At 37.7% G+C, this 26,888-nt stretch overlaps 1 protein-coding gene across 1 annotated transcript in view; it reads left to right on the top strand.

The window, feature by feature from the left end:
* Positions 1-26,888, top strand: part of AADACL2 (arylacetamide deacetylase like 2) — a 40,136-nt gene continuing 13,248 nt past the window's right edge. The window contains exons 1-4 of the mRNA XM_078452627.1: positions 1-138; positions 10,295-10,517; positions 23,805-23,874; positions 25,698-25,869. Coding sequence (XP_078308753.1) covers positions 1-138; positions 10,295-10,517; positions 23,805-23,874; positions 25,698-25,869 — 603 coding nt within the window. The remainder of the gene's footprint in view (positions 139-10,294; positions 10,518-23,804; positions 23,875-25,697; positions 25,870-26,888) is intronic.

Here is a 26,888-nt window from a genome sequence, read left to right as displayed (position 1 = left end):
ATGGGGTTCAAAGCTCTCTGTTTGGGTCTGCTTTGTGCTCTCTGTGCTTCTTACATTTATATCACCATTCCAGGCAACATTGAAGAATACTGGAAAGTAATAGCCTTATTTACAGTTGCTAAAACCTGCACATTTATGGTAAGATTAACATTTTTTATTCTGGATATTGGAATGCCTTGTTGACTAAAAATCAGTGCTTATGAACTTTTTAGAAATTACTGTTTTGAAATAACCATTGCTTCTTTGTTAGAAAAAATTAATTACACAAAATTAACTAAAGTTATAAAACTAGCTATATCTACATCTGTGCAAACAGAGTGGGACAGAATTCTTGCTTCTAAGGAGTTTGTATCCAGATGTAAAGTTTGTGTATACTGTGATATGCATAAGTGGTATTCTTGACAGGAAAGCTTTGAAGCTTACTTGATACCTTACATTTGAGTTATATTTAACGTATTTGAGTTTCCAGTTATATTTTACTTATATATAAGTGATACTTATCAACATTATTGAGACTTGTGCCTATTTGGTGTTAATTTAGGGCTCTCAGTATTTCATTGGTTTCCACTGCTTATCTTTTTTTAAATTTTTTAAGGTTTATTCATGTTTTAGAGACAGAGACAGAGCATGAGTGGGGGAGGGGGAGAGAGAGAGGGAGACACAGAATCCAAAGCAGGCTCCAGACTCTGAGCTGTCAGCACAGAGCCCGATGCAGGGCTTGAACCCACGAACTGTGAGATCATGACCTGAGCTAAAGTCGTACACTGAACCAACTGAGCCACCCAGGTGCCACTCCATTGCTTATCTTTAATCAAAATTTCTAGATTTCAGAGATTGTCTGACTTGAAATATGCAGGGTCGATTATGAATTCAAGCAAAAACAGCTCTTGGTAAGGGAGAGATATGGTTAGAATAGCATTTTTCAGCTCTTAGAATACACAGGTTTTCAGTAATGTATACTTCTCTGAATCCCCACTACCTTCTGACTATTTGGACCAGTTTACAGAGGAGGAAAAGAAGTTCAGAGGAGCTCATGCAGCTAGAAAGTGACCACTTCAAAATTTGAAGCCACAAATGCCTCATTCCAAAACTTGTACTCTTTCTGCCAAATCAAGTGGCTCCCAGAAATGTCGTTTGATGACGGAAACAGTAAGAAGCTGAAAGGAGAAGACAAAGCAGCAGCAAATGATTAGAGAAGAGAGAACAATCTATGATATAAGGAGAGGCTGTCCCGTGGTACTTTGCACAGCAGACAGTGGTTCTGTGAAAACACAACTATCTCCTCTCTGCATCTGCCGAGTCCTGCTATTTCTCTCCCTGATCACTTCTAGCGGCTGACCTTAAGCATAACTGCCTCTTTCTCCAATGTTCCTACTCCTTGATTTAACGTAACATGAAAGAAGATGTGGGGAAACAAGTGCCGACTCCATAGTCTTTTCCTTTTTCAGCTACAAATTATTCCCACCATTGTCCATCTATAACACAATTATACACTTTATAGATTTCACATTGTATATGGATTGCTCTTTATTTTTACAAAGATACTAAGAAGAGCACCCATGTATTTACTTGCAAGATTATTCTAGTAAAATTAACAGTCCTTGGCTGTTCTCAAAAAAAATTATTCTTGTCAGTACTGAATTTTGTAACTCAAAGTTGAGATACCAGAAGATAGATTACTGTATCATAGGAAATGGAAGTGAAAAGTAAAGTTTTTGAGTAAGTAATCTTGATAAATAAAATGCATTGCTATGGAGTCATATGTTAACTTGGAAGGCTGAGTTTGGTAAAAGAAAGCATGTCCAATCTTCTAAACTTTCCTTAATCCTCCATTGTACATTTTTAACCTATAAAATGGGGATATTAATCATAAATACTTTAGAGGATTGCTCTGAGAATTACAGATAATGTATGGTAGAACAGCACAAAATAATCTCTAAGGTGATACTTTTGTTATTCAAAAATACTTACCAGCTCAAAAACATAAAATGTCTGAGAAATGAGAAAAAAAAAAGCAATTCACTTTTTAAAATTCACTTCACTAAATGAAAAATTAGCTTAATTACCCATTTCCCAAAATCTTGCCTTAAAGGACACTCTACCTGATTATATTCAATTAGCATGAAATTACTTAAGAATTTTTAGTAGTAAAGAATACTTAAGATGGGTTCCGGAAGATGGCGGCGTAGGAGGACGCGGGGCTCACAGCGCGTCCTGCCGATCACTTAGATTCCACCTACACCTGCCTAAAGAACCCAGAAAACCGCCAGAGGATTAGCAGAAGGGAGTCTCCGGAGTCAAGCGCAGACTAGAGGCCCACGGAAGAGGGTAGGAAGGGCGGCGAGGCGGTGCGCGCTCCACGGACTGGCGGGAGGGAGCCGGGGCGGAGGGGCGGCTCGCCGGCCAAGCAGAGCCCCCGAGTCTGGCTGGCAAAAGCGGAGGGGCCGGACAGACTGTGTTCCGACAGCAAGCGCGACTTAGCGTCTGGGAGGTCATAAGTTAACAGCTCTGCTCGGAAAGCGGGAAGGCTGGAGGACAAAGGGAGGGAGAGCTGCTGAGCCCCCGGACGGCAGAGCTCAGCTTGGCGGGGAACAAAGGCGCTCGCCAGCGCCATCTCCCCCGCCCATCCCCCAGCCAAAATCCCAAAGGGAACCAGTTCCTGCCAGGGAACTTGCTCGCTCCGCGCAAACACCCAACTCTGTGCTTCTGCGGAGCCAAACCTCCGGCAGTGGATCTGACTCCCTCCCGCTGCCACAGGGCTCCTCCTGAAGTGGATCACCTAAGGAGAAGCGAGCTAAGCCTGCCCCTCCAGCCCCCGTGCACCTTGCCTACCCACCCCAGCTAATACACCAGATCCCCAGCAACACAAGCCTGGCAGTGTGCAAATAGCCCAGACGGGACACGCCACCCCACAGTGAATCCCGCCCCTAGGAGAGGGGAAGAGAAGGCACACACCAGTCTGACTGTGGCCCCAGCAGTGGGCTGGGGGCAGACATCGGGTCGGACTGCGGCCCCGCCCACTAACTCCAGTTATACACCACAGCACAGGGGAAGTGCACTGCAGGTCCTCACCACGCCAGGGACTCTCCAAAATGACCAAACGGAAGAATTCCCCTCAGAAGAATCTCCAGGAAATAACAACAGCTAATGAACTGATCAAAAAGGATTTAAATAATATAACAGAAAGTGAATTTAGAATAATAGTCATAAAATTAATCGCTGGGCTTGAAAACAGTATACAGGACAGCAGAGAATCTCTTGCCACAAAGATCGAGGGACTAAGGAACAGTCACGAGGAGCTGAAAAACGCTTTAAACGAAATGCAAAACAAAATGGAAACCACGATGGCTCGGCTTGAAGAGGCAGAGGAGAGAATAGGTGAACTAGAAGATGAAGTTATGGAGAAAGAGGAAGCTGAAAGAAAGAGAGATAAAAAAATCCAGGAGTATGAGGGGAAAATTAGAGAACTAAGTGATACACTAAAAAAAAATAATATACGCATAATTGGTATCCCAGAGGAGGAAGAGAGAGGGAAAGGTGCTGAAGGTACTTGAACAAATTATAGCTGAGATCTTCCCTGAACTGGGGAAGGAAAAAGGCATTGAAATCCAAGAGGCACAGAGAACTCCCTTCAGACGTAACTTGAATCGATCTTCTGCACGACATATCATAGTGAAACTGGCAAAATACAAGGATAAAGAGAAAATTCTGAAAGCAACAAGGGATAAACGTGCCCTCACATATAAAGGGAGACCTATAAGACTCGTGACTGATCTCTCCTTTGAAACTTGGCAGGCCAGAAAGGCTTGGCACGATATCTACAGTGTGCTAAACAGAAAAAATATGCAGCCGAGAATCCTTTATCCAGCAAGTCTGTCATTTAGAATAGAAGGAGAGATAAAAGTCTTCCCAAACAAACAAAAACTGAAGGAATTTGTCACCACGAAACCAGCCCTACAAGAGATCCTAAGGGGGATCCTGTGAGACAAAGTACCAGAGACATCACTACAAGCATAAAACATACAGACATCACAATGACTCTAAACCCATATCTTTCTATAATAACACTGAATGTAAATGGATTAAATGCGCCAACTAAAAGACATAGGGTATCAGAATGGATAAAAAAGCAAGACCCATCTATTTGCTGTCTACAAGAGACTCATTTTAGATCTGAGGACACCTTTAGATTGAGAGTGAGGGGATGGAGAACTATTTATCATGCTCCTGGAAGCCAAAAGAAAGCTGGAGTAGCCATACTTATATCAGACAAACTAGACTTTAAATTAAAGGCTGTAACAAGAGATGAAGAAGGGCATTATATAATAATCACAGGGTCTATCCACCAGGAAGAGCTAACTATTATAAATGTCTATGCGCCAAATACCCGAGCCCCCAGATATATAAAACAATTACTCATAAACATAAGCAACCTTATTGATAAGAATGTGGTCATTGCAGGGGACTTTAACACCCCACTTACAGAAATGGATAGATCATCTAGACACACAGTCAATAAAGAAACAAGGGCCCTGAATGATACATTGGATCAGATGGACTTGACAGATATATTTAGAACTCTGCATCCCAAAGCAACAGAATATACTTTCTTCTCGAGTGCACATGGAACATTCTCCAAGATAGATCATATACTGGGTCACAAAACAGCCCTTCATAAGTTTACAAGAATTGAAATTATACCATGCATACTTTCAGACCACAATGCTATGAAGCTTGAAATCAACCACAGGAAAAAGTCTGGAAAACCTCCAAAAGCATGGAGGTTAAAGAACACCCTACTAACGAATGAGTGGGTCAACCAGGCAATTAGAGAAGAAATTAAAATATATATGGAAACAAACGAAAATGAAAATACAACAATCCAAACGCTTTGGGATGCAGCGAAGGCAGTCCTGAGAGGAAAATACATTGCAATCCAGGCCTATCTCAAGAAACAAGAAACATCCCAAATACAAAATCTAACAGCACACCTAAAGGAAATAGAAGCAGAACAGCAAAGGCAGCCTAAACCCAGCAGAAGAAGAGAAATCATAAAGATCAGAGCAGAAATAAACAATATAGAATCTAAAAAAACTGTAGAGCAGATCAACGAAACCAAGAGTTGGTTTTTTGAAAAAATAAACAAAATTGACAAACCTCTAGCCAGGCTTCTCAAAAAGAAAAGGGAGATGACCCAAATAGATAAAATCATGAATGAAAATGGAATGATTACAACCAATCCCTCAGAGATACAAACAATTATCAGGGAATACTATGAAAAATTATATGCCAGCAAATTGGACAACCTGGAAGAAATGGACAAATTTCTAAACACCCACACTCTTCCAAAACTCAATCAGGAGGAAATAGAAAGCTTGAACAGACCCATAACCAGCGAAGAAATTGAATCGGTTATCAAAAATCTCCCAACAAATAAGAGTCCAGGACCAGATGGCTTCCCAGGGGAGTTCTACCAGATGTTTAAAGCAGAGATAATACCTATCCTTCTCAAGCTATTCCAAGAAATAGAAAGGGAAGGAAAACTTCCAGACTCATTCTATGAAGCCAGTATTACTTTGATTCCTAAACCAGACAGAGACCCAGTAAAAAAAGAGAACTACAGGCCAATATCCCTGATGAATATGGATGCAAAAATTCTTAATAAGATACTAGCAAATCGAATTCAACAGCATATAAAAAGAATTATTCACCATGATCAAGTGGGATTCATTCCTGGGATGCAGGGCTGGTTCAACATTCGCAAATCGATCAACGTGATACATCACATTAACAAAAAAAAAGAGAAGAACCATATGATCCTGTCAATCGATGCAGAAAAGGCCTTTGACAAAATCCAGCACCCTTTCTTAATAAAAACCCTTGAGAAAGTCGGGATAGAAGGAACATACTTAAACATCATAAAGGCCATTTATGAAAAGCCCACAGCTAACATCATCCTCAATGGGGAAAAACTGAGAGCTTTTTCCCTGAGATCAGGAACACGACAGGGATGCCCACTGTCACCGCTGTTGTTTAATATAGTGCTGGAAGTTCTAGCATCAGCAATCAGACAACAAAAGGAAATCAAAGGCATCCAAATTGGCAAAGATGAAGTCAAGCTTTCGCTTTTTGCAGATGACATGATATTATACATGGAAAATCCGATAGACTCCACCAAAAGTCTGCTAGAACTGATACATGAATTCAGCAAAGTTGCAGGATACAAAATCAATGTGCAGAAATCAGTTGCATTCTTATACACTAACAATGAAGCAACAGAAAGACAAATGAAGAAACTGATCCCATTCACAATTGCACCAAGAAGCATAAAATACCTAGGAATAAATCTAACCAAAGATGTAAAAGATCTGTATGCTGAAAACTATAGAAAGCTTATGCAGGTAATTGAAGAAGATATAAAGAAATGGAAAGACATTCCCTGCTCATGGATTGGAAGAATAAATATTGTCAAAATGTCAATACTACCCAAAGCTATCTACACATTCAATGCAATCCCAATCAAAATTGCACCAGCATTCTTCTCGAAACTAGAACAAGCAATCCTAAAATTCATATGGAACCACAAAAGGCCCCGAATAGCCAAAGTAATTTTGAAGAAGAAGACCAAAGCAGGAGGCATCACAATCCCAGACTTTAGCCTCTACTACAAAGCTGTCATCATCAAGACAGCATGGTATTGGCATAAAAACAGACACATAGACCAATGGAATAGAATAGAAACCCCAGAACTAGACCCACAAACGTATGGCCAACTCATCTTTGACAAAGCAGGAAAGAACATCCAATGGAAAAAAGACAGTCTCTTTAACAAATGGTGCTGGGAGAACTGGACAGCAACATGCAGAAGGTTGAAACTAGACCACTTTCTCACACCATTCACAAAAATAAACTCAAAATGGATAAAGGACCTGAATGTGAGACAGGAAACCATCAAAACCTTAGAGGAGAAAGCAGGAAAAGACCTCTCTGACCTCAGCCGTAGCAATCTCTTACTCGGCACATCCCCAAAGGCAAGGGAATTAAAAGCAAAAGTGAATTACTGGGACCTTATGAAGATAAAAAGCTTCTGCACAGCAAAGGAAACAACCAACAAAACTAAAAGACAACCAACGGAATGGGAAAAGATATTTGCAAATGACACATCGGACAAAGGGCTAGTATCCAAAATCTATAAAGAGCTCATCAAACTCCACACCCGAAAAACAAATAACCCAGTGAAGAAATGGGCAGAAAACATGAATAGACACTTCTCTAAAGAAGACATCCGGATGGCCAACAGGCACATGAAAAGATGTTCAACGTCGCTCCTTATCAGGGAAATACAAATCAAAACCACACTCAGATACCACCTCACGCCAGTCAGAGTGGCCAAAATGAAGAAATCAGGAGACTATAGATGCTGGAGAGGATGTGGAGAAACAGGAACCCTCTTGCACTGTTGGTGGGAATGCAAATTGGTGCAGCCGCTCTGGAAAGCAGTGTGGAGGTTCCTCAGAAAATTAAAAATAGACCTACCCTATGACCCAGCAATAGCACTGCTAGGAATTTATCCAAGGGATACAGGAGTACTGATGCATAGGGGCACCTGTACCCCAATGTTTATAGCGGCACTCTCAACAATAGCCAAATTATGGAAAGAGCCTAAATGTCCATCAACTGATGAATGGATAAAGAAATTGTGGTTTATATACACAATGGAATACTACGTGGCAATGAGAAAAAATGAAATATGGCCTTTTGTAGCAACATGGATGGAACTGGAGAGTGTGATGCTAAGTGAAATAAGCCATACAGAGAAAGACAGATACCATATGGTTTCACTCTTATGTGGATCCTGAGAAACATAACAGAAACCCATGGGGGAGGGGAAGGAAAAAAAAAAAAAAAAAAAAAAAAAAAAAGAGGTTAGAGTGGGAGAGAGCCAAAGCATAAGAGACTGTTAAAAACTGAGAACCAACTGAGGGTTGATGGGGGGGTGGGAGGGAGGGCAGGGTGGGTGATGGGAATTGAGGAGGGCACCTTTTGGGATGAGCACTGGGTGTTGTATGGAAACCAATTTGACAGTAAATTTCATATATTAAAAAAAAAAAAAAAAAAAAAGTTAAAAAAAAAAAAGAATACTTAAATAAGGCAAGATTCATTAAATACATACATGTAGTAGGCACTCCTCTATGTACATTAGAAGTCCTAACTCACTTAGATCATACAACAGCCCACTGAGGGATTTGTTGTTATTATTATGATTACAATTGTATAGATAAAAAATTGAGGTAGAGCGTAATTTGCTTCAGATCATATACTCAGTAAGTGATGGTATAAGTGGTTGGTCTGGAAAAATGAGTGCAGATTTGGCTTTGACCTTTACTGGCTGCAACTTAGGGCTTCTGCATGCTTCCTCATTGTTAAAGTATAGGAATTAGACATTCTCTAAGACCCTGTAATACCATACTCTGAAATAATTGTAGGAATGTGTGTGATGTACTATTGACCATGTATTTTTAAGTTTTTTTCTTTTGAGTAAACTGCCCAGTGACATGTCACGAATTTCCTAGAAAAGTTATCAGAAATAACAGGGAGATATTTTTTTTTCAGTGCTATCAAATATGGGATTTGAGAGATGGGGGTTGGGTGCTAGGACACAGCTATTTAAAGTTGAAAACAGGGCATTGAACAAAAACAAAAATAAACTATTGGGACCTCATCAAGATAAAAAGCTTCTGCTCAATGAAGGAAACAATCAGCAAAACTAAAAGGCAAACTACAGAATGGAAGAAGATATTTGGAAATAACATATCAGACAATGGGTTAATATGAAATACCTATAAAGAATGTGTCAAACTCAACACCCAAAAAACAAATAATCCAGTGAAGAAATGGACAGAAGACATGAACAAAGACTTTTCCAAAGATGACATCCATATGGCTTACAGACACATGAAAAGATGGTTAACATCACTCATCATCAGGGAAATACAAATCAAAACCACAACAAGATACCACCTCACCCCTGTCAGAATGGCTAAAACTAACAACTAAGGAAACAACAGATGTTGGCAAGAAGGTGGAGAAGGAGGAAGACTTTTGCACTGCTGGTGGGAATGCAAACTGGTGCAGCTACTATGGAAACCAGTGTGGAGGTTCCTCAAAAAATTAAAAATAGAGCTACCCTACAATCCAGCAATTGCCCTAGTAGGCATTTATCCAAAGGATACAAAAGTACTGATTTGATGGGGCATATGGACTCCAGTGTTCATAGCAGCAATAGTGACAATAGCCAAATTATGAAAGGGCCCAAATGTCCATCAACTGATGAATGCATAAAGAAAATATGGTGTGTATGTATGTGTGTATGGGTATGTGTGTGTGTATATATACATATACCCACACCCATACACACACACACACACACACACACACACACACACACACACAAATTGGAATACTACTCAGTGATGAAAAAGAATGAAATCTTGCATTTGCAACGATATGGATAGAGATAGATATATTTTGCTAAGCAAAATAAGTCAGGCAGAGAAAGACAAATACCATATGATTTCATTCATGTGAAATTTAACAAATGCAACAGATGAACATAGGGGAAGGAAAGGAAAAATAAGATAAGAACAGAGGGAGACAAACCATAAGAGACTCTTAAATACAGAGAATAGACTGGGCATTGTTTGAGGGGAGGTAATTGGGAGTATGGGTTAAATGGGTGATGAGCACTAAGGAGGGCACTTGTTGGGCTGAGCACTGGGTGTTATATGTAAGTGATGAATCACTGGGCTCAACTCCTGAAACCAATACTACACTGAATGTTAACTAAATTGGATTAAAATAAATAAATAAAAAGCATTTAAAAAAAAAGATAACCAGGGCATTAAATAACTGTTAGTGTGAGCATAAGAGAACTTTTAAAATTTTGGATTAGATAAAATGAACAATAAAGAAGAAAAATATGACAACATTCCTATAAAACAAAAAGAAAAGAAAAGATGTTATAAGACCTGGAAATTTTCCAGGTAAGAATTTACAATTATAAAATAACTGCCAGTTAATTGACAGCTTTTGAATGACCCAGTTACTAATAAAATACAGGATACTTGAGATTTTCAAAGGCAAAAAAGTATGGAATAAAGTGTATACAGTATTACTTGGAAATAAATATTACAAATATTCTATTTCTGTCCATTTTCCTTATGTTTTATTTTCTCTTTATATGCATTTGGTGTAATATAAGATGAAAATGTTCAATTTTGTTTTGCTTTTACAGGATATGTGTTTTGAAAACTTAGGTATTATGAAACATGGGGACTTAATTTCCATGATAGTCAGTCTGGACCATACACAGCCACTCTCAGATGAAAATGTCACAGTGACCGACACAACATTTGTTGATACTCCAGTCCGTTTGTACCTGCCAAAGAGAAAGTCAGAAATCCGAAGACCAGCTGTCATCTATATTCATGGTGGTGGTTTTTGCTTTGGAAGTTTCAGTAAGTTTATCACATAAGGAAAAAACTATAACTGGCAATATGTTTTTGGTATAAGAAATATTTAATATAAATATACATACTTATATGTATAATAGGGATAAGTATAGCTATAAATATTAGATATTGAACAGACATAGACATATGTTTGGAGAAAAATAGGCAGACCATTATTTCTGTTTTTGTTTTGCTTGGTTTTGATAAGCTCTTTCTTCTCAGCTTCCATATTGAATCAGCTCATAACAAACGAAAATAAGACATGAAGGAGTCAATTAGTACAACTTCTTTTCTGTGACATTAGAATATATTCAGGAGCAGAAACGTTGAAGTGATATGGATGTTATAAACAGTAAATTGGAATCACATGTTGGTTGCTACAAGATCAAGTTTGTAAATACCAATAACAATAATGCTAACAGTTAGTAAAGCTTAGAATGATAGCTAGTCTCAATTCTTTTAAAGGAAAACACAAAATAGACATAGGTTACATTAAACTCCTTCTTATGAAGTCTAATTTCCCCGTTCATTTCTGGCTATGATTTAAGAGGAATAGGTAGAAGATTCAAGCCAAAAACATGAATAAATTTTCCTTCATGAAAGCTTTGGAAAACTCTTTGATAGAATGGTGCTGGTATATCAGGTGGAGGCACCATTCTATTTAATTAAACAAATGAAGAGAATGGAGGAAAGATAAACAGATAAGAAGTTACTTTTTTTAACCTTTTGCCTTTCTCTAAGCCTCATTGGGTTCTAAATAGTGAGAACCTTATAAAAATATGTGCATATAGGAAGCTACACTTCACCAAACAAAAGTTGTGAGGATTAGTCACAGAGAAAATTGGCATGGAAAATTGATGAGGCACAAACACTCAGATGAATATACAAAAGGCCAAAACAGACTGAAATTTTGGCTTTCCAGATTTCTCCTTCCTAGCTTTCTGACAACTAACAAATTAGAAATAATATATAGTCAGTAAAATTTCATAGTGACTTGTCAAAAGAAAATTATTTACGTGATTTAAACAGAGGTTAGAGAGTTTAGTTGGCCAGGCTCACTTGAAAATCATTTGATGACCCCACAGGTCCTCATTTGAAGAAGGATGATGGGATTTGGGTTTGGGTTTTGGGTAGGATAAGCTGGGAAAAATTGAGTCCTTGTAATTCCAGCTCAGGAGGCAATATTCAACTTTAACCAAAACTCGTGGGTGGGGCTTGGTCCCTGTGTTCATGTCCCTTGGTTGGTTGGTTGGTTGGTTGGTAGATTCCTGAAAACCATCCCAATAGTCACTATTGAATTTACGATCATCCTTACAAGTATAGGATGATAGCTTGCCTCCAAGACAATAATTAGTGAGAACAATTCTGCTTTTTTTTTTTTTAATTTATGTATTTTGAGAAAGAGAGAGAATGCAGTAGGGGTAAGGGAGAGAGAGAATCCCAGGTAGGCTCTGAGTTGTGAGCACAGAGGCCAACATAAGGCTCAAAGTCATGATCCATGAGATCATGACCTGAGCTGAAATCAAGAGTGGGACACTTAACTGACTGAGCCACCCGGGCAGCCCAGTCAAAGCAATTCTAGGTCAGGTAATAGGATGCGGTAAAGATCAAGACTCTTGGAAAGATGTGATTCATAGGTGAATTTTATAACATCCAGGGAAGCCGGTATTCTGAATGTCCTTCAGGAAGTCCTCATAAAGATTGCTTTCTTTCTCAAAGATTTTAAAAGATTCTGGAAAGTGAATTCTAAAGCACACACTGTGACAAGGAAGGGAAGGACAGTCATGGCGTACTTCTAGTAATGTATGAAGCCCTAAGACAGTGCTTCTCAAATTTTAGTGTCTCAGCATGACCTAGTAGACTTGTTAAAAACTCTTGGGCCTGGCCTACAGAATTTGTGATTCAACAAGTAATGGTGGGGACCGATGATTTGCATTTCAAATTAATTTCCAGTTGCTGTTGATGATACTGATCCGGGCACTACACTATGCTTGACTGCTTGTGGAGATCAATGACCTGTGCCCTGCGGTGGCTCAGAAATCCTGTCCCATGTATCTGAGTTCTGTCTCTCATTCGTGTGTCACTTACGGCCTGTTTGACTCTAGGCCTCCCAGTGCCTCCCACTCAGCTAGAGAGCAAGCTTGTTGCTATTTCAGAGGAAAGAGGGTATGAAGGATTGTATGCCCTCACATTTCGAACGCTGTGTCCTTGGCTCAATCCCCCCTTCTGTAAGTTTGTTATCCACCATATCCATCCTTGGCTCACTTCTTTCTAATATTCTCACAGGAATATCAGACAAAATCTGTTGACAAAATCACTCTTTCTCCTTTTGCTCCATATCATATACCTCTTTCCCTCTTATTTGGCTTCATCAGTGTATCTCCATCAATACTCTGTTTTTTTGCTTTTTAACTTTGAAAAACATGTTATGCTCATTTTTATCTTGAAAAAATATTTTTCCACTTGGCCATGAATTCCTCTGTCTCATTAGTCCCTTTGATTTCCCTTTCCTTCTCAGACCAATTTGTATACACTGTAGGTTCTAGGCCTTCCCTATTTCCTTCTTTACCCACTTTAATTAATTCCTCGATCTCTCTACTCTAATGCATTTGATGAATACTAGTCTCTTCTCCTCTTTGACATTCTCACTGCTGCTCCTTTTTCTTTCTATGACAAAGTATCTCCTAGATTTCCTCTGTTATTCATTGTTTTCTCATCTCCCTCCCTCTCTCATTTAAAAACAAACCAAGCAAACAAAATAACAGGTTTCCCATACTTACTCTTCATGAATATTCTTGTCCCCCAGAATTCTCTCCCTATCTTTGGGATTTGACTGTACATACTCTCTTTTCCAATCCCTGATCTTCTCGAAATACCCACATGCTGCTGACATCCAGTCCTGAATCTGCTTCTCTGACACTGTTCCTGAGTCCTGATTCCACATATACACCTATCACTTAGACATTACAACTGGACAAATCACAGACATCTCAAGCTCCACATGGCCGAGTATAATTTATTGTCTTGTGTCCGAATGGCCTCAGAAGAAACAAACAAAAGAACCACTATCGATCTAAAGCAACATTGAATGCTCTCAGTAAATAGCACTTATGATCAATTAATTATAGTTCCTTAGCACTTACATCTAATTACCATATCCCATTCATTGTACTTCTGAACATTTTTACTTCATTAACACAATTTAGTACTTCGTCATCTTTTACAGATAATCTTTTGTGATGTCTCTGCCTCTTCCCTGCTCAACCTTATTTCATCTTCTACACTTAGTATACTGGATCTTTCTATCATGCAAGTCTGATTATATGATTTCTTTGTCTAAACTCTTCACTTTTATCACTTAATAAATTTAAATCCATTAGCATAGTGTTCAGATTTCCAGGTTCTTACATTTTAACTTGCCAACTTAGTCGAAATGCTTTCACAGTATTTCTTTTTTTTTAATTTTTAATTTCATTTTTTTACTTTATATTCAAATGAGTTAGCATATAGTGCAACAGTGATTTCATGAGTAGATTCCTTAATGCCCCTTACCCATTTAGGCCATCCCCCTCCCACAACCCCTCTAGTAACCCTCTATTTGTTCTCCATATTTAAGAGTCTCTTATGTTTTGTCCCCCTTCCTGTTTTTTAATTTTTTTTTACATTTATTATTTTTGATAGAGACAGAGCACATGTTGGGGAGGGGCAGAAAGAGAAGGAGACACAGAATCTGAGGCAGGCTCCAGGCTCCAAGCTGTCAGCACAGAGACAGACATGAGACTCGAACTCACAAACTGTGAAATCATGATCTGGCCGAATTTGGATGCTTAACCAACTGAGCCACCCGGGTGCCCCTGTCCCCCTCCCTATTTTTATATTATTTTTGTTTCCCTTCCCTTATGTTCATCTGTTTTGATTCTTAAAGTCCTCATATGAGTGAAGTCGTATGATATTTGCCTTTCTCTGACTAATTTTGCTTAGCATAATACCTTCCAGTTCCATCCACGTTGTTGCAAATGGCAAGACTTCATTCTTTTTGATTGCTAAGTAATACTCCATTGTATGTATGTATGTATGTGTGTGTGTGTGTGTGTGTGTGTATATATATATATATATATATATATATATATATATATATATACCACATCTTCTTTATCCATTCCTTCATCGACGGTCATTTGGGCTCTTTCCATACTTTGGTTCTTGTTGATAGTACTGCTATAAACATTGGGGTGCATGTATCCATTCAAAACAGCACACCTGTATCCCTTGGATAAATACCTAGCAGTGCAATTACTGGGTTGTAGGGTAGTTCTATTTTTAATCTTTTGAGAAACCTCCATACTGTTTTCCAGAGTGGCTGCACCAGGTTGCATTCCCACCAGCAGTGCATAAGAGATCCTTTTTCTTCGCATCCTCGCCAACAGCTGTTGTTGCCTGAGTTGTTAATGTTAGTCATTCTGACAGGTGTGAGGTGGTATCTCATTGTGGTTTTGATCTGTATTTCCTTGATTATGAGTGATGTGGAGCATCTTCTCATGTGTCTGTTAACCATCTGGATGTCTTTTTTTTTTTAATTTTTTTAATGTTTATTTTTGAGAGACAGAGAGAGACAGAGTGCAAATGGGGGAGGGGCAGAGAGAGAAGGAGACACAGAATCCGAAGCAGCCTCCAGACTCTGAGCTGTCAGCACAGAGCCTGATGCGGGACCTGAACTCACAGACTCTGAGATCTTGACCTGAGCCAAGTTGGATGCTTTAACTGACTGAGCCACCCAAGCACCCCAGAACTGGATGTCTTCTTTTGAAAAGTGTCTGTACATGTCTTTTGCCCATTTCTTCACTGGATTATTTGTTTTTTGGGTGTTGAGTTTGATCAGTTCCTTATAGATTTTGGATACTAACCCTTTATCTGATATATTGTTTGTAAAAATCTTCTCACATTCTATTGGTAGCCTTTTAGTTTTGCCAAAAGTTTCCTTCACTGTGCAGAAGTTTTTATTTTCATGAGGTCCCAGTAGTTCATTTTCTCTTTTGTTTCCCTTCCCTCCGGAGACGTGTTGAGTAAGAAGTTGCTGTGGCCAAGATCAAAGAGGTTTTTGCCTGCTTTCACCTTGAGGATTTTGATGGCTTCCTGTCTTACATTTAGGTCTTTCATCCATTTTGAGTTTACTTTTGTGTATGATGGAAGAAGGTGGTCCAGGTTAATTCGTCTGCATGTCTCTGTCCAGTTTTCCCAGCACCATTTACTGAAGAGACTGTCTTTTATTCCATTGGATATTCTTTCCTGCTTTGTCAAAGATTAGTTGGCCATACGTTTGTAGGTCCATTAGTGGGCTCTCTATTCTGTTCCATTGATCTAAGTGTCTGTTCTTGTGCCAGTACCATACTGTCTTGATGATTACATATATATATATTAATTGATGGTTACAGCTTTGTAGTACAGCTTGAAGTCTGGGATTGTGATGCCTCCTGCTTTGGTTTCTTTTTTCAAGATTGCTTTGGCTATTCAGGGTATTTTCTGGCTTCATACAAATTTTAGGATTATTTGTTCTAGCTCTCTGAAGAATGCTGGTGTTGCATTGGATATATAGATTGCCTTGGGTAGTATTGACATTTTAACAATATTTGTTCTTCCTATCCAGGAGCATGGAATCTTTTTCCATTTTTTTGTGTCTTCTTCAATTTATTTCATAAGCTTTCTATAGTTTTCAGTGTATAGATTTTTCACCTCTTTGGTTAGATTTATTTCCAGGTATTTTATTTTTTTTGCGTGCAATTGTAAATGGGATCGAGTCCTTGATTTCTCTTTCTGTTGCTACATTGTTGGTGAATAGGAATGCAACCGATTTCTGTGCAACCCAGTCAACGCACCAATTTCTGTGCGTTGATTTTATATCCTGCAACTTTGCTGAATTCATGAATCAGTTCTAGCAGTTTTTTGGTGGAATCTTTTGGGTTTCCATATAGAGTATCATGTCATATTAGAAGAGTGAAAGTTTGACCTCCTCCTGGCCGATTTGGATGCCTTTTATTTTTTTGTGTTGTCTAATTTCAGAGGCTAAGACTTCGAATACTATGTTGAATAACAGTGGCGAGAGTCGACATCCCTGTCTTGTACCTGACCTTAGGGGGAAAGCTGTCAGTTTTTCCCCATTAAGGATGATATTATCGTTGGGTTGTTCATATATGGCTTGTATGATCTCGAGGTATGTTCCTTCCATCCCTACTTTCTTGAGGGTTTTTATCAAGAAAGCTTTGTGTATTTTGTCAAATGCTTTCTCTGCATCTATTGAGAGGATCATATGGTTCTTTCCTTTCTTTTATTGGTGTGATAAATCATGTTAACTGTTTTTCAGAACCAGCCCTGCATCCCAGGTATAAATCCAACTTAGTCGTGCTTAATAACTTTTTTAATGTATTGTTGGATCTGGTAGGCTAAAATCTTTTTGAGGACTGTTAATCAGGGGAATTGGTCTATAGTTCTCCTTTTTAGTGTGGTCTCTGTCGGGTTTTGGATTCAAGGTAATGCTGTCTTCATAGAAAGAGTTTGGAAGTTTTCCTTCCATTTCTATTTTTTGTAACAGCTTCAAGAGAATAGGTGTTAACTCTTCCTTAAATGTTTGGTAAAATTCCCCTGGAAAACCATCTGGCCCTGGACTCTTGTTTTTTGGCAGATTTTTGATTACTAATTCGATTTCCTTACTGGTAATGGCTCTGTTCAAATTTTCCATTTCTTCCTGTTTCAGTTTTGGTAGTGTATATGTTTCTAGGAATTTGTCCATTTCTTCCAGATTACCCATTTTATTGGCATAAAATTGCTCATACTATTCTCTTATTATTGTTTTTATTTCTGCTGTGTTGGTTTGTGATCTCTCGTCCTTCATTCTTGATTTTATTTATTTGGGTCATTTCCTTTTTCTTTTTGTTCAGACTGGCCAGTGATTTATCAATTTGGTAATTCTTTCAAAGAACTAGCTTCTGGTTTCATCTGGTTTTTTTTGGTTTTGATAGCGTTAATTTCTGCTCTAATTTTTATTATTTGCTGTCTTCTGCTGGTTTTGGGTTTTATTTGCTGTTCTTTTTCCAGCTCCTGAAGGCATAAGGTTAGGTTGTTTATCTGAGATCTTTCTTCCTTCTTTAGTAAGGCCTGGATTGCTATATACTTCCTCTTATGACCGCCTTTGCTGCATCCCAGAGGTTTTGGGTTATGGCGTTATCATTTTAATTGACTTCCATATATTTTTTAATTTCCTCTTTAACTGCTTGGTTCCCCCATTCATTCTTTAGTAGGATGTTTTTCAGTCTCCATGTATTTGAGACCTTTCCAATTTTTTTCTTGTAGTTGATTTTGAGTTTCATAGCATTGTGGTCTGAAAATATGCACAGTATGATCTCGATCTTTTTGTACTTACTTAGGGCTGATTTGTGTCCCAGTATGTGGTCTATTCTGGAGAACATTTCATGTGCACTGGAGAAGAATGTACATTCTGCTGCTTTAGAATGAAATATTCTGAATATATCTGTTAAGTCCATCTGGTCCAGTGTGTCATTCAAAGCCATTGTTTCCTTGTTGATTTTTTGAATAGATGGTCTGTCCATTTCTGTGAGTGGGGTGTTGAAGTCTCCTACTATTATGGTATTACTATCGATGAGTTTCTTTCTGTTTCTGATTAGTTGATTTATATATTTGGGTGCTATCCCATTTGGTGCATAAATGTTTACAATTGTTAGGTCTTCTTGTGGATAGACCCCTTGATTATGATATAATGCCCTTCTACGTCTCAATACAGTGTTTATTTTCAAGTCTAGATTGTCTGATATAAGTATGGCTAATCTGGCTTTCTTTTGTTGACCACTAGCATGATAGATGCTTCTCCATCCCATTATTTTCAATCTGAAGGTGTCTTTACGTCTCAAGTGGATCTCTTGTAAACAGCATATAGATGGATCTTGGTTTCTAATCCATTCTGTTACCCTTTGTCTTTTGATTGGAGCATTTAGTCCATTGACGTTTAGAGTGAGTACTGTAAGATATGAACTTATTACCAGTATGTTGCTTGTAGAGTTGGAGTTCGCTGGTCCTTTCTAGTCTTTGTTGCTTTTGGTCTTTATTTATTCGTTTGTTTATTTTTTCATCTTTTCTCCCATCAGAGAGACCCCCTTAAAATTTCTTGCAGGGCTGGTTTAGTGGTCACAAACTCCTTTAATTTTTGTTTGTCTGGGAAACTTTTTATCTCTCCTTATATTTTGAATGACAACCTTGCTGGATAAAGAATTCATGGCTTCATATTTTTCTGATTCAGCACACTGAATATATCCTGCCACTCCTTTCTGGCCTGCCAAGTTTCTGTGCATAGGTCTGCTGCAAACCTGATCTGTCTTCCCTTGTAGCTTAGGGACTTTTTTTTTTTTACCTTGCTGCTCTCATGATTCTCCCCTTGCCTGAGTCTTTTGTGAATTTGACTCTGATATGCCTTACTGATGGTCAGTTTTTGTTGAGTCTAATGGGGGTCCTCTGTGCTTCCTGGATTTTGATGTCTGTGTTTTTCCCCAGGTTAGGAAAGTTTTGCACTATGATTTGCTCACATAACACTTCTACCCCTATTTCTCTCTCATCCTCTTCTGGGACCCCTATAATCTGATGTTGTTCCTTTTAGTGAGTCACTGATTTCTCTAATTCTTAAATCGTGCTCTTTTTCCTTAGTCTCCCTCTTTTTTTCTGCTTCATTATTCTCCATATGTTTGTGCTCTATATCGCTGATTCTCTGTTCTGCCTAATCCATCCTTGCCACCGCTGCATCTGTTTGAGATTGCAGCTCAGTTTTAGCATTTTTTAATTTCATTGACTAGCTTTTACTTCTTTTATCTCTGCAGAAAGGGATTCTTATCTATTTTCGACACCAGCTCGTATTCTTATTATGGTGATTCTTAATTCTGGTTCAGACATCTTGCCTGTATCTGTGTTGGTTAAGACCCTGGCTGTCGTTTCTTTCTGCTCTTTCTTCTGGGGTTAATTCCTCTGTTTCGTCATTTTGATGGGAAAAAAGGAATTAATGAGGTAGAAAAATTAAAATAAAAAAAATTAAAATTAAAAAAATATTAAAATTAAAAAATTAAAAACAAACACACACACAAAATGGAATAAATCATGCTAGATCCTAGGTGTGTTTTGGTCTGGGTGTTGAAAGTGCTTGATAGATTAGAGAAAAGGGAAAAAGAAAAAAGGAAATCATTTGAAAATTTTAAAAAATGAATACACTGAAGTAGACTAAAATGAAATGACGGTAGTAAAATAGAGTTTGGAAAAAATTACAAAAAAATAAAAAATATAGTAGAAAAAATTTAAAGAAAAAGTATTTTTAATAAAAAATGATAATAAAATGATTTTTTTCTCTTTCTGTATTCAATAAAAAGAAAAGAAAAAGAGAAAAAAAAGAAAATCGGATAGGTGGACTGGCTAACAGACTGAAATACGACTGAAATTACTTCGTTTTCCCCTATAAGTCAAAGTATGAAGCACTTGACAGACCATAAACTAAGTAGGTGATGAGACTTGTGTTCTTGAAGAGTGAGGGTGACCCAGTTGGGCGGGGCTTAGTGTCACAGCTCTGCTAGTTGGCATTCTCCATCCTCCACTAGATGGCACTGCTAGCCTACTGGAGTGGATTGTTGTGGCGCTTGTAGGTGCATATTTGCATATGTGGGAGTGATGAAAATGGTGACACCCAGCTACCCAGTCTCTAGTATCGGAACTCTGTTCTCCTTGATCAGCAATCGCGCACCCATCCTTCATCTTCGGTTTCCATCCACTCCCCACTTTCACACTGTCCATGAACAAGCCCCAGGCAGCACCTCCTTTCCGAGTTTTGTTTCAGATGCAGCTGCCTTCCCCAGCCCCCCCTTCTGAGGGACTGTGGCTTTGTCTCTATCCCTCTGTGAAGGGTCTTATTGAACAATGGCTGGGTGCTGGCAGCATGTAGGAACACTTGCTGGACCCTGCTGCTGCCGGTGCCCCGAGAATGTGGCCAGGTGCCAGCCTGCCCCGGAAAAAGTTCGTGAGATAGTGTAGCAGCAGCATTTCAGGGATTTTGGAAAATCACAACAGACATCTGGCACCAGGCTTCACCCCAAATGATCTTGTTCTAGTGCCAGAGAATGGGGCCATTCTCTGGGGTCTTCTGGGACCAGGTGGCCTCACAGCCTCCAGCAAATGTCCTTCCAGCAGTGGAACTGTTCTCCCCGTGTGGCCTGAGAACCTTCTGGACCCAACTCTGCTCCTGGGGATTCACCCTTCCCACCAGAGCATTGCTAGTATCGAGCTGTGGAGTTTCAGACTCTGCACTCCTCCTGTTTACAGTCTTAATGGAATTTAAACCCTCTCCTTTCTCCTTTCTCCTTTCTCCTTTCTCCCTTTTTAGTTCAGTCCCTGTGGCTGTTTCCAATTTTCCACTTTCTCTTCAGCTGCTTTTGGGGAGCAGTGCTTTTCACATATTCTTCCCCCCCGCCCACCGTCTCCATCCTCTCTCCGCATGAAAAGCAGCTCCCTGCCCTCTGTGGTTTCTGTCTCCCCATGTTCACCTCTCCATGCCACATACCTGCTGAATTCTGTCATTCAAGTTGTGCAGATTGTTGTGTTAATCCTCAGATCAGATTTAGTGTTGGTCTGGCTGTATTTCATGGACACACGACACACAGAAAACTTCCATGCTGTCTGCCATCTTGGCTCCTCGCTTTCCCAGTATTTCTATATCTTTTTTATCTCCTTAATGTTTTCTGTAAATTAGAGTTCACATATAATTTAATTTATACTAGGCATTTGTAGTTGGAATATTATGCTTCCTTTATAAAATACATTTTAAGATATTCTAAGATATATAAAAAGATAAATTAATGAGGCCAATTTGGCCTCATTTGTCTCAAAAGAGATGCATTTTTAAAATTTATTTATTTTGAGAGACAGTGTGTAAGCAGGGGAGCAGCAGAGATGGAGAGGAGAGAATCTCAAGCAGACTCTATGTTCTCAGCACAGAGCCCAACATGGAGCTCTATACCACCAACCGTGAGATCATGACATGAGCAGAAATCAAAAATCTAATGCTTAACTGACTGAGCCGCCCAGATGCTTCTCTAAAGAGATGTATTAATACCCTTAAAGTTCTTATAAGGTCTATGAAATATCCAAGTATCTATATACACATTACCTGGGTCTTCAGTTAGCACAAGACAAATGCTCACAGATAGGAAAATATCACTTTGGAAAATATTTGGAAGTTCTCCTGATTATCATGTTGATTTCCCCTTTATTGACAAATGCAATGATTGTGATCAGTAGTTCCTAAAAAATGTGCAAATTATCATTCAGGACGCATGTTCCAACATTTTGTTCAGCCAAATTCCTGTTGTGTCTTTATTCTGTGTCTTGGCTTTATATTTGTGTATTGTTTATAGATAGTGAGAACTTATATTTATAAACTAGAAAGGACTTAGATAGCTTCTATTTTTTGACAGATCAGGACATAGATAATGTAACTATTTATTTATAAATTTCACTTTTCCTTTTTTGTTTCCTAGGCTTCCTATTTTTTCTTCTTTATAACTTGAAGTTGTTTTGAGAACTAAGAAATATAAGAATATCTTTCTCTAGTCAATTTATTTACATAAAACAGTGGTTGTTATTTTTAATCCTCAATACTAATACCTTCCTGTTTCTACCTGAGTTCTACAAGTGATATAAATTCAGTAATTGGACATTGAAGACGGAAAAACATGAGCCAACAAGTTTTATCAGAAATATGGTGTGACTTCGGACAGCTGGAGATAAAGAATAGGAAACAAAAAACTTAAAATGACTTTTGCTTTATGATAAATAAAAAGTATTAGGAGATAACATGAAGACAGGTTTGAAATATATCACTGAGGGTCTTTCATTGTGGATATCAGTGACTTCTTATGTCTTGTACATTTTGGTGTTCATCCACCCATTGCCTTTTCTTGCATATTATCAACTCAGTCTTGAATGAAAACATTTATCTACCTAAAAGGCTAGTTGATTTACTTTTCTGTTTTCATGGTATTCACATACCCAGTATTTAATTAGTTTTTAATTTGAAGTTTTCTTAATGTGCAGGAGACATCTTGGAACAGCTTCTCTGAATTTCTAGGATGTTGTGGTAAATAAAGTAGTAGCAGATGTCACAGAGTTGCCAAAGTTATGTGGCCAGGTTACTGGTAAATTGGGTTTGGAGGTACCTGGGGTTAGAGACACATGTGTACTAGGGAGAGAGGGGATGCCTTGTGTGCTAAAATGAACATGTAAGAGCAGAAGGTTTATGACTCCTTGAATAGATGGACTGCAAACAAAATCAATGCTGTTGTTGTGGGATTGGAGTAAGAGAATAATTTTCTTTGGCTTCACCAAGCAGAGGTTTGATTACCAAATCAAGTTAGCTATGCCTGAAATATCAATTAAAAAAATAATTCTCTTTATTTGTCACCATTGCAATGTAAACCATTCCTCAGGAGTCCACTATCTCATATTCTTCTGTGATTTTGGAAATCTATCACTCGCCAGAGGCTCTCTCAAAATTAAGTTACTTTTCTTTAGACTCTGTCTTCAATACCAAGGTTATTACACCATTTCCTAATGTGACATGCAAAGAATATGGAGATTCAAGGAACCGTATTATTGAGTGCTGTGGTTTTACAGAGTCAGTGTATCTATTATTTTCTTTCCCCCCAAATTCTGAACCAACTGAAGATTATATACAAAATTCAAATAAACAACAGTCAAAACATAACCATTATTTCTAAAGAAGGCTTTGGGAGAAAGTGTATTTAGGTACTGAGTTAGATTGACTCATCTGTCGTGGCTGGCCCTGCTAACCAGCCACGCAGTTCCTCCCTATGGAACTTGCTGCCTGAAAAAGCAAGCAGAGTAAAACGCAACAAGCCACAAAAATTTCTTGGGAGAATCATTGTGTACAGGCAGCGGATGCAAATAGAAAAAATAGAATGGCCCAAGGCTACTTTCCCTTCCTCAAAACACCAATCTGCAAAGTCATCTTTTCATCACTGGAGACAGTGACAGAGGAGACACTCCTCCAGACTGTGTCAGGCTGATTCTGGTCCCTCTGAATAGAAATGGAGTGGGAAATTTAGGTTTCTATATAACACTCACATTTCTTTCCAAGTTCATAGCTACAAGCATTTCTGTTGCTGTGGTTTTTTGTTTTTGTTTTTGTTTTTGTTTTTTTTTACCAAAAGTACTCTCACATTTCTTTCTTCATTCCAGAGCAGAGTGCTTATGACTCCCTGAATAGATGGACTGCAAACAAACTCAATGCTGTTGTTGTAGGATTGGAGTAAGAGAATGTTTTTCTTTGGCTACTATGATTTCTGCCTTCACCAGGTAGAGGTTTGATTTCTAAATCAAGTTAGCTATGCCTGAAATATCAATTTAAAAAAATTATTCTATTTATTTATCACCATTGCAATGTAAACCATTCCTGAAGAGTCCACTATCTCATATTCTTCTGTGATTTTGGAAATCTCTGAGTAACATCCCTGAGTGAGCATTTTTGGATACACTTTTGCTCTAGACACTTAAAACTCAGGTCCCAACTCAAGCCCCAAGTAACATAGCTAGATAAGAAGATATAAATAAATCCTACAAATTTGGGATGGTAGATTATATTTGGGTTGGTAATAAAATGTTTTATAATAATTCTTGTTTGGAGTAATGTAGGAGGTAAAGGTTGGGATCAGCTAAGAATTTTAAGTCATTCTCAGGAAAAGTGAATTTTACCTTCTGGATTTTGCTAGAAAATATCAGAATGTGTCAGGACAGTTCAATATTTTCTCATACTTATGCAGTCTGTATTTCTGAAGCCCACATCCCCAGGAGGGATTTTTTCGTACCTCTCTTCCCTAGTCCGTAGTAACAAAAACATACTTACAGACTTCTAATCTGTAATAGTGACATAGATTTGGGTTTTTTTTGTTGTTGTTTTGTTTTGATTTTTAGCTAGGAAGCTATGAAAGTTTAGAGAGAAAACTAAAGTGACAATTTGGTCATCTAAAGAGTGATTGCCAATGCTGTTTGTTTTGATTACTCGCAGTGGCTAGAACTTCCTATTTTCAGGGATACTTCTCATTTATAACATTAGGATATATCCTTTATACCTCCATAACTTTTGAAGTAATCTAAAACTTATCATTTTAAATCTATTTTAATATAGTGATATGTCTGTTTCTGGCTTATATATTTTATCATATCCTTATGATTTGTGTTCTTTGCCCTAATGTCTAAATATACTGCATTTAAAGTAATAGATACCAACATACTTTGTTTAGGATTTTCTAAAGATAGTTTATGATAAAATTTTAAGGATCATCACACTAACATTTAATGTTAAGTACAGATATTTACAAATTTTGTTTTTCTAAAGAGCATGAGAAAAAAAGTTAGCCCTGATAGATAACAGGCTGATAGAACCATTCTCCTATGTTTACTGGTCCATGTACATAGTGGGGGAAAAAATCCATTTGTATCCATTAAAAGAATAGTGTGATAGTTTGCCTCAGAAATGAATTCATCAGAAACAAACAATCTTCCCAGTATACTAAAAGGTTATTTATATTTCAAAATTTTTATCTAAAATCAACCCCTTGACATTATCCTTGGTGAGATATATACATTGCAAGCATGTAGGATTTTTATCCACATGATCTTGAAAAATGTAACACTTTCCCTATAATAATCTCTCAGATCTGCTGTCCTCAAACATCCATGGTGCTCTTTCAATAATTTTTTTTAATGTTTGGACCTCCAGTTACATTGAGAATATGGTATAAACTATAGAGTATCTCCAATCTAAAATGCATGTGGACTAAAAACTATGCTTACAATTGTCGGGAGTTCCTAATATCTCCTTACCCCTCACACACAATGCTATCCGTGGAATGTAGATACAAGGTTGAAAACCTTTATATGAATTTTCTTTTCTTTTTTTTTTCCATATACTAAGGAGTTAGTGGAAAACTCAAGTGTGATTTTTTTGACAGATTAAAAATAGAAACTGGTGTTAAATTGCATCTATTTGGTATTGAAAAACTACATGGAAAGATACAACCATAAATGGTATGTTATAAAAAAATTGTTTAAATAAATCATTCTTTTTTAAAGCTATAGACTAGCTCCTCAACATCATTTTCCTGCTCAGTTTGAAGACAGTTTCACTGCAGTCAAATTTTTTCTTCAAGATAAAATTCTTAGAAAATATGGAGTGGATCCCACCCGAATCTGTGTTTCAGGAGACAGTTCTGGGGGCAATTTGGCAGCAGCTGTGACTCAACAGGTATGTTGCATTTATTTTTATTCTGAGAGGTAGAGGTCACAAATTATTTTTTTTCCTATACACATAACCAGTTCTTTCAGCATCATTTGTTGAAAAGACCATACTTTCTCATTGGATTACAGTGATACTGGAGTCTAAGATCATTTAACTATCAATATGACTATTTCTGAATCCTCTCTTTTGTTCCATTGACCTGTTTGTCTGTTCTTATGCCTGATACTATTCTGACTCCAGCTTTGGTCTTTCTTCAAAATTGTTTCTAATACTCTAAATCTTTTCCATAAAAATACTGGGATATCTTGTCAATTTCTAAAAACAAAAAAGCTAATTTGGATTTTGTATGGTATTGTGTTGAATCTATAGGTTAATAATCCTGGTACTTCCAATTAAAGTGCATGGTTTATGTCATTTTTTATTTAAGTCCTCTTCACTTTCCTCAGTATTTTCCTTTTTCAGTGTAGAAATCTTACAAATCTTTTCTTAAATTTATTCCTGAATTATTTGGGAAAATTTTCATGTAAAATAATATTTTTCAAGTGCCTCTTTGAAAGTATTCAGAAATCATTTGCGTTTTACACTGACCTTTTACAATCACATCCTTAAAATTTTCACTTATAAATTCTAGGGTTTTTTTTTAATGTTTCCTAGGATATTCTACATAGTCCTATCTCCTGCCACTAGAGACCATTTTAATTCTTCCTTTTTAATCTTTATGCTTTTCTTTTATTAATTAGTGCACTAGCTAGGGCTTCCAGGACTATATTGAATACAATTGTCATTCTCTGAATTTTAGAAGGAAATCATTCAATATTTCACCAATAAATATGATGTTAACTAAAAGCGTTTTATAGTTGGCTTTTGTCAGGCTGAGAAAGTCTTTACTATTCCTGATTTGATGATAGTGTTTGCATAAATAGGTATTAAGTTTGCTAAATGTTTTTAATGGATCTATTGATATTACAGTGTGATTTTTCTCCTTTATTCTTTTGATGTAGTAAATTATGTCAGTTGACTTTCAG

This window comes from Panthera onca, chromosome C2 (assembly GCF_046562875.1).
Source record: "Panthera onca isolate mPanOnc1 chromosome C2, mPanOnc1 haplotype 2, whole genome shotgun sequence".
NCBI classification, from domain to species: Eukaryota; Metazoa; Chordata; class Mammalia; order Carnivora; family Felidae; genus Panthera; species Panthera onca.
This window is presented reverse-complemented; position numbering and strand designations above follow the sequence as displayed.